A 9,601-nucleotide genomic window follows, 5' to 3' on the forward strand; every position below is an offset into this window, starting at 1 on the left:
CCATTATGATTCTTTTTGAAAAATGAATTACTTAGAAATAAATTGTGTTCAAAAACAGCCAAGCCAAAAGCAAAATCAGAAATGCAATTTCATTCACACTTGTTGCAAAAATAATAAAATACCTAAGAATACAGCTAATCAGTAAGGCAAAATAGCTTTACCATGAGAGTTACAAAACACTGCTCAAAGAAATCAGAGATAACACAAACAAATGGAAAAACATTTCATGCTTATGGATAAGAAGAATCAATATTATTAAAATGGCCATACTCGCCAAAGAAATTTACAGATTTAATGCTACTCCTATCAAACTACTGATGACATTCTTCACAGAATTAGAAAAAACAATTTTAAAATTCACATGGAACCAAAAAAGCACCCAAATAGCCAAGGCAATCCTAGGCGAAAAGAACAAAGCTGGAGGCATCACGTTACCCAACTTCAAACTGTACTACAGGGCTACAGCACCCAACACAGCATGGTATTTGTACAAAAACAGGCACACAGACCAATGGAACAGAATAGAGAGCCCAGAAATAAGGCTGCACACATAACTATTGAGTACGAAGCTGAGTATTTGGAAGGTGAAATAATCTATTTCTAAAATATCTTTGTTAGATCAGTTATGTTGTCATCATGAGCCCTTTAATTTATTGGCACGGAGATAGTTTGTCATTATTCACTTGTTAGGTATTTGTATAGAGATGAGAATGAAAAAGTTATGATGTTCCACGGTGCCTGGAATAGATTAGAAATTAAGATATTATAAATATGTGTAGATATAATTTTATCCAGCAAAGGATATATGTCATCTAAAGGTATATGATATGCATTATTATACAAGCTATTTTAAAATATCATATTATGCTGACATAATTGTCCTTGCCCATTCTAACCCTAAAATGAAACAAACTATATGCATGTTTCTTCTGTCTATATTTTACTATTTATATGTATTAAATGTGTTTTATATATGTGTGTGTATATAAAAATACACATATGTGTGCATTTTTAGGAGGGGGATGTCAGGTGAGGTATCCTTAGAAAGCAGACTATTTATTAGGTATATAGCCCAGAACCACATAACTTATCAGAACTTTGCAGTGAATGAATGGATAATTGTATTGTGTTGCTTTTATTGATGGTTTTTCCTTGGCTTTCTTCTCATCAGTACAAATTTCTTTATTTTTGAAACAGTACATCCTTCTTCTTCTCCACACTCTTCTTCTCCACACTCCACACTATCTTATCTTATTTCTTATGGTAAAGTAAGACTACAATTATAAAAGTCATTTCTTAGCTGAGATAATGATGTTTCAAAGGATTGCAACCCTTCCTTTGGTGTGTTTAAGGAAAAAAAATTCAAGGGAAACTGTATTTACAGTAACAATTAAGATTTGAAAACATTTTTTCCTTGTAAATATGTTTAAGTTCCTTATAGAGGCTGGATATTAGACCTTTGTTGGATGCACAGTTTGCAAAAATTTTCTCCACTTCTGTAGGTTGTCTGTTTACTCTGTTGATAGTTTCTTTTGCTGTGCAGAAGCTCTTTAGTTTAATTAGATCCCATTTGTCAAGTTTTGCTTTTGTTGCGGTTGGTTTTGGTGTCTTCATCATGAAACCTTTGTCCGTGCCTATGTCCTGAATGGTATTGCCTAGGACACGAACATGACTTTTCAAAAGAAGACATACATGTGGCCAACAATCATATGAAAACAAGGTAGACATCACTGATCATTAGAAAAATGCAAATCAAAACCGGAATCAGACACAACCTCACACCAGTCAGAATGGCTATTATTTAACGGTTAAGAAACAATAGATGCTGGCAAGGTTGTGGAGTAAAAGGAACACTTGTATACTGTTGGTGGGAGTGTAAATTAGTTCAACCATTGTGAAAGACAGTGTGATGATTTTTCAAAAACATAAAGACAAAGCTACCATTTGACCCAGCAATCCCATTACTAGGTATATACCCAAAGGAATATAAATTATTCTATTATAAATATATAGGCATGTGCATGTTCATTGAAGCACCATTCACAATAGCAAAGACATGGAATCAACCTAAATGCCCATCTATGATAGATAGGGTAAAAAAATGTGGCACGTTTACACTGTGGAATCCTTTGCAGTCATAAAAAAGAATGAGATCATATTCTTTTCAGGAACATGGGTGGAGCTGGAGGCTATTATCCTTAGCAGACTAATGTAGGTACAGAAAACCAAATACTACAAGTTCTCACAAGTGGGAAGTAAATGATGAGAACACATAGACACATAGAGGTGAACAACAGACACTGGGGCCTACTGAAGGGTGGAGGATAGGAGGAGATAGAGAAACAGGAAAATAACTAATGGATACTAGGTTAAATACCCAGGTGATAAAATAATCTATGCAACAGACCCCATGACACAAGTTTACCTATGGAACAAACCTACACAGGTACCCTTGAACTTAAAATAAAAGTTAAAAGAAAAGACATGAAAACTTAAATTAAAGGGATTATGTCATGAAGGGGCAATAAGACTATGGTTTGATTCATTTATCATTTTGTTTTCTAAGTAGATGAGACCACTCAGATATCATTAGCACCCTCTCTAGCTAAGTTAGAATTAGGATGGATATATCATGTATTTTTAAAAATAGGAATAATGATAACTAGCTCAAAGTGGTTTCATAAGTAATGCATAATCTAGGTAAAAAGCTTTACACAGTATTAAAAACATAGGTACCGTTTAATAAATTATGGCAATTATTTTTATAATTGTTATTGCTATCATCTGATAATTTTTTAACATATACAAAGAAATATTGAAGCAGAATTATTATTTTGTCCAGCTGGTAAGAATCTAAATGTTAGGTTCATAAACATATTTTTATAATGGAAAAACCAAACATCTGGACTACTAATAGCTTACAGATATGAATAAGTAATATCCAAAGTTCAGTTTACAGTTCAAAATGCAGTCAAACTGGGGTGCACACAGTGAATTTTCTGATTACATATCTAAAAATTTCTGATTACATATCTAAAATTCAGTGCAAATGCTGATTTAACAGTCTCTTTATGGCATTCTTAATCCCTTTATTTCTCAGTGTGTAAATGGCTGGATTCAGGAGAGGTGTGATTACTGTGTAAAACACTGCAAGAAACTTGTCCACCCAAGTGATACTGAGTGGCCACAGATAGATAAAGATGCAGGGTCCAAAAAACAGCACCACCACTGTGATGTGGGAAGTACAGGTAGAGAGTGCCTTGGATGCCCCATCTTTAGAGTGAAGGCGCAGACTTAATAAGATATAGGTATAGGAAATCAGCAAGAGAATGAAGCAACTTGTTGCCAAAGTCCCACTGTCGGCATTTATCACTGTTCCCAAAGTACGAGTATCCATGCAGGCTAGTTTGATCACCAAAGGTATATCACAGAAAAAGCTATCTACTACTCTGGGTCCACAGAAGGGCAGATCCAAAATCATTGCCAGTTGGCTCATGGCATGCACAAAGCCAATGATCCATGATATCAAAACTAGCCAGATGCACTTTTTTCTGTCCATGGTGCTGGAGTAATGGAGTGGCTTGCAGATGGCCACATAACGGTCGTAGGCCATTGTCACGAGAAGCACCATCTCACCCCCTCCAAAGAAATGCACACAGAGAATCTGACTCATGCAGCCCGCAAAGGAAATGGTCTTATTTTCCTTTAAGAAGTCCGTGGTTAATTTAGGGGTGGTTACTGAGGAAAGGCAACAGTCAACAAATGAGAGGTTGGCTAAGAGAAAGTACATGGGGGAATGGAGACGGAGATCAGTGATGATGAGCAGCACAACAAAGAGGTTACCCACAAGAGTCATCAGGTAGAGTACAGAAAATGGCAGAAAAAGGAGTGTCTGCAACTCCCTTGACTCACAAAGTCCCTGAAACGTAAACTCAGACATGGCAGACTGGTTTGCTTCTTCCATTTAGTGCAGTATGTTCTAATGGACCTAAAGAAAAAGAGACGAACTAAGCACTTCTAGAATACAAAGAACTTAAAAAGACATTAATGTCAGGTACTAGTGAGCAGATCAATATGTCTCATGTACAAAACTGAAATCTTAGCATTGTGCTAAAGTCAAAATTGAAAACAAATGTTTCTTGAATTTAGATGTGTGCACAGCCTTGTGACTAAGAAGGGAAACTAACTAGGTGTAGAAGGGTAGGCCAAAAACTTTACACATTAGAAGTACAGCTCTTATAGGTATCAAAAATGAATTATCTGACTAAAAATATCAGTAGTAAATGTTCTTAATAAACAATTTCTTTAAGCTTTGAGTATACCTCTCCTTCAGGGAATCAGAGAGACTTGTCTTCAGTGCATAGCTCTAAAATAAAGCCACTTGGAGGTTCTTTATTTTACTAGAGTGAAACCAGGGCAATAAACTAAAGCTACATTTACGGTAAAAACACACACACTTCTCAGAAATAAATGTATTGCTAAGTGCACATGTATGTGCACACTGAATTGAACCAGTCTGTTACAAACCATAGGAAAAACTGTCTAACAGATAACTTGAGAAATGATATTTATGTTCCAAAAAACACCGCAGATGTTGACTATACAGTTATAACATTATATACTTCCTTGCATTTTGAATTTCCCGATGAGAAGTTATTTCTGCAAAATTATATATGAGTAATGCCACTTATTGCCATGCATTGACTGGCACTTGACTCTCACTGATAAGAGATATTAATTTTTTAAGATTAGCTTAAATGAGGGATATATGAAAGCTACTTTTAGTCTTGACTGTCCTTCATGACAGAAAATATAAAATACAAGTTCATGTGTATTTAAAGTATCTATCTATGATTTAAATTGACATCTGTGGAGATATTCACATTTTCCACAAGGCAGAAATCAAAGTCCTTTTTTCCAATTAATTCCTCTATCCCTCCCTTCTTTCCTCTCTCTTTTCTTGGACCCTCTCTCCTTTCCTTCTTTTATCCTTTCTTCCTTTCTTCTTTTCTCCCTTTCTTTCTTCCTTTGTCATTTTTTGTCTCCTCCTCTCTACTTTTTCCATTACCTTTTCCAGACTGTAAACTGGATAATTAAAATTGACTGATAAGCACATATTATGTATCACATGATATGTACACACATATTATGTCTGTGTTAAGCACTTTATAAACATTATATTTCAATACTCGTAGCTTTTATTGTAATTTTCCAGATGTGAAAACTTGATTTCTCCAAGTCATGAAGCTAGAATGTAGCAAATCTCAAATACAGACTGAGGTCTCTTTGACTCTAAAGCATCCAATATAACTTTCCTACTAGAAATGGCTTTCTGACAGGATTCCTAATTTTGAGAAGATTAAGAAAATCAGATTTGTGAAATAAGACATTTTGCTTTATGAAGAGGTAATCCAGACAAATAAATGTGAATGGTCAATAAAAATAGGAAACAAGTTTGTTTTTATTTAAACCATTTCAATGTCATTGTTTGTCTTCAAATTGGACTGTACTTCACCCTGTTCATGTGAGTGACTGAGTTTTTCTGTATTTGTTATTTTTGTCAAATGAGAGAACAGCCAAAATCTCCCCCAAATTAAAAAAATGTCAGGGCAAGTTGAATAGCCTGTGCAAACCATTCTTCCCAAACCTGGGTGTTTGGGAATTTCTGAGACTGTAAAAAGACTCTACTTTTAGTGTTTGAAACTCTGTTGGAAGAGTCCCAGGCATTAGTTGGGAGAAAAAAAGCCTATAATATTTTCAGTAAGCACATCAACTAAATAACAGAATACTAAGATCTGTATGGTGGTATGGAAAAATGCTATAGAAAACAGAAAAATAGTTTTAAATTAGTGGATGAGATGAAGTAAAAGTTCAAAAATCGGGTAGCTTATAATATACTTACCCTCTAAGAATCACATCTGAAACAAGATCCTTCTTGACTGATAAGGCTTACTCAAGATTCTATCCTAAGTTTGAAATGAAGTCCAACTTATTTTCTGCAGTGACCAGTGTTGGTGACAGTGTATCCACCTCAGTGTGGCATATATACACTGTAAAGAGTAGTCTCTAGGTTGGAAACTTTCCAACTCTGTGTTTTAGACAGAGCCAAGTGTTTGGGAAGACTTTTGCTTTCCTCAGGGATCCTTAGCTTCCAACTTTCCCTGAATTGAAGACATGTGTAATACTGAATGCTTTTCAATGCTAGGTTCAAGTTAGAACAGTTAAATACAACTAAAAATTTAAGATTAGAAAGTTTAATCTAAAGATAAAAGTGTTGGCCATGAGGTGAAGACATCAGATCCCTTGTGCATTGATGGTGGCACTGTAGAGTGGTATGGGAACTAGAGAAAACAGCATGGAATTTCCTCAGAAAACTAAATATAGAACTACTCTATGATATAGTAATCCCACTGCTGGATATATAGCCAAAGGAGATGAAATCAATATGTCAAAGACATATCTACAGTCCCATGTTCATTACAGAATTATTCACGATAGCCAAGATATGAAAACTACCCAAGTGTCCATGGACAGATGAATCAATTAGAAATATGCTATATACATATAATGGGGTATTTTTCCACTTTAAGAAGAAAGGAAATGCTGTCATTTGCAACAACATGATGAACCTTAAGGCCATTATACAGTGTGAAATGAGCCAGTCATAGTAAGACAAATACTACATGATTCTACCTGTATCCGATATCTAAAATAGTAAAACTCATAGAAGCAGAGAATACAATAGTGGTTTCCAGGGGTTGGGGAAGTGGGAGAATAGGGAAGTATCTGATGGGTATAAAGACTCAATTGAATAAGGTCCAGAGATATGCTGTATGACAAAGTGCCTATAGTTAACCACATGGTATTGCACACTTCAAAATCTGTTCAGAGGGTAGTTCTCATGTTAAGTGTTTCTACGAAACCAAGAAACAAAACTCAAAAGAATAAAAATAAACACCCCAAACACAAGAAACCACACACAAGCAAAGACAAGACACAAGGAAACTTCGGAGGCACAGGATACATCTATTGTTTTGATTGTGGTGATGATATCATAGGTGTTTGCATATGTCCAAACTCATCAAAATTTAAATATATGCAGCTCTTGTACATCGATTAAAACTGAATAAATCTGTTAAAGTAAAATGGTTCTATTATTCTGTTCATTAGAAGGATATAAAGCTCTTCTGTTTGGCCTGAATCTACCATGTCATAAAATTGAAATAAGATAGTAAATTCCAGTGCCAACAGAAGTTAGATGAGTTATGTGGATGGGAAGGTGACAGCTAGCTCAACAATGGCACTTCACCACTGAGCTCATGACTTAAGGGCCTACATGAACTTCTGCTTCTTTTTTAATGATGAGATTTAAATAATTTAGGTCTCATTATTTTCAGGGTTTCTTTGAGCAGAGTTCTGAAAATTAGCAATTTGAGTATAAAACCAGATTATGAACATTTTGTAAGTGATAATTCACAACTTTATTAAAGAAATAAGATATTGGGTGCAGCACGCCAACATGGCACAGGTATACATATGTAACAAACCTGCACGTTATCCACATGTACCCTAGAACTTAAAGTATAATTAAAAAAAAAAAAAGAAAAAAGAAAGCTGGTATATGTACAGCAAAGTTTATACTACAAATTATTCAGAAATACTAACCTTTGCATCTAAAATATTTAGAGTTGTTTCAATTTGTAAAAAAAAATTAAAAAAAAAAGAAAAAAAGGAAATAAGATATTCATATATTCTAATTTAATGATTTAAACAATTCATTAGATACGTTTGGAGAAAATATTGAAGGCCTCTTTGTCTTGCCTCACCCTTATCCACTCTTGGATATAACAACTACTAAGCTTGGAGTGCATCCTTCTATTACTGTTTGTATCAGTAGTGAGAAGTATACATACTAACATATATCAGTGGTGATTTTTCTTTATCCTTTTTGTGGTTGATATTTTTAATTAATTAGATCTGAAAAGCTATGCTGATTAAGTCCTCATTTGTTTCCTTTATCCTTCCCTTGCTATTCCTATCCACCCACCCTCCTTTACTTTATCTCTCTCTCTCCCTCCCAGTCTTTTGTTTATCCCTTCCATTTCCAGGTCTCAAATCATTTAAATGAATTTATTTGCTCTACCAGCCATTACATGATCTGAGGTCTAGAGACCATAATTATCCTAGTCAGAGACATAAAGATTCAATGCTTATTCACTTGCTGGGATACTCCAAAACACTTTCCAGTACTATCTCATTTAATCATGATAACATGTAGACTCATTTACAGATGAGAAAACAGGATAAAAGAGGCTAGGTGACTTGTCCATGGCACACTGCTACTAAGTGAGGGGCCTGGGGAAGAATGTTGGTTTCCACGAGAGCTGGAGGGAGTACATGATTTGTATGAATCTTAACACAATAAAACTTTTTAATGCAATAAATTAATTCCTTTCATTTTGTGTTCTGTAATTTATAACTTAATATTTGCTCATTTTTATTAAAGTATAATTTACATGTAATAAAACTAAAGCCTTTCAGTATATAGTTCTGCAGTTACACATAGATGCTTAGGTAAACATCATATCATCAGAGTATGCGAGTATGCGATAGTCTTATTACATCCCCAATTTTCCTTGTAGTCAATCACCACCATATCCCTGACTTAGGCAACCAATGATCTGTTTTATATTTCTGTAAGTTTGCCTTTCCTCTTTTGAAATTTTATTTTGATTGTATATATTTAAGGTGTACAATATGATGTTTGTATATGTATAGTGAAATGATTGCTATAGTCAAACAAATTAACATATCTGTCACCTTACGAAGATACCTTTTTATGGTAAAAGCACCTATAATTTTCTCTTAAGAAATTTTCAGTATGTAATACTATGTTATTAACTATAGTCCTCATGTGGTACATCTCTAGATTTATTCATCCTACTGCTCTACAAATTTATAACCTTTGACCTACTTCTACCTATTTCCTTCCTCTCCTTCCTTCCAATAACTACAGTTCTGCTCTCTTCCTATTTATTCAGTTTTTTTTTTTTTTACATTTCACATATAAGTGAGATCATACAGTAATTTTCTTTTTGTGTCTGGCTTGTTTCATTTGACATAATGTCCTCAAGTTTCATCCATGTTGTCAAAAATGACAGTATATTTTTCTTTTTGAAATGAAATAATATTCATTGCGTACTTTTGATTTGCATTTCCAGAATGATACAGTATGTTCCTTTAGAGTCTGGGTTTCCTCATTCTGCACTTGAGATTTATAAATGTTGTTGCATGTATTAGTAGTGACTTTCTGTCTTTTAAAAAATTATGCATAATAACTATATATATTTGTGGAATACATGTGGTATTTTAATACACGCATACAGTGTGTAATGATCAAATCAGGGCAATTGGGATCCATCACCTCAAATATTTATGATTTGTTTGTGCTGGGAACATTCCAACTCTTCTCCTCTAGCTATTTGCGAATATACTATAAATTATTGTTAACTATTGTCACCCTACTCTGCCATTGAACACTAGAATACATTCCTGTTATCTAACTGTATTTTTGTGCCCCATTAACTGATTTCTCTTCATC

The 9,601-nt window shown here is 34.3% G+C and overlaps 1 protein-coding gene across 1 annotated transcript; it reads right to left on the minus strand.

Moving 5' to 3' along the window:
• Positions 1-3,040: 3,040 nt before the first annotated feature.
• LOC105536792 (olfactory receptor 4K15-like) lies at positions 3,041-3,964 on the minus strand. Its single transcript, XM_011976276.1, has one exon. The coding sequence runs from the start codon at positions 3,962-3,964 to the stop codon at positions 3,041-3,043; it is 924 nt and encodes a 307-aa protein (XP_011831666.1).
• Positions 3,965-9,601: the final 5,637 nt, after the last annotated feature.

The sequence above is a fragment of the Mandrillus leucophaeus genome, unplaced genomic scaffold (assembly GCF_000951045.1).
Source record: "Mandrillus leucophaeus isolate KB7577 unplaced genomic scaffold, Mleu.le_1.0 Scaffold163, whole genome shotgun sequence".
Lineage (NCBI taxonomy): Eukaryota > Metazoa > Chordata > Mammalia > Primates > Cercopithecidae > Mandrillus > Mandrillus leucophaeus.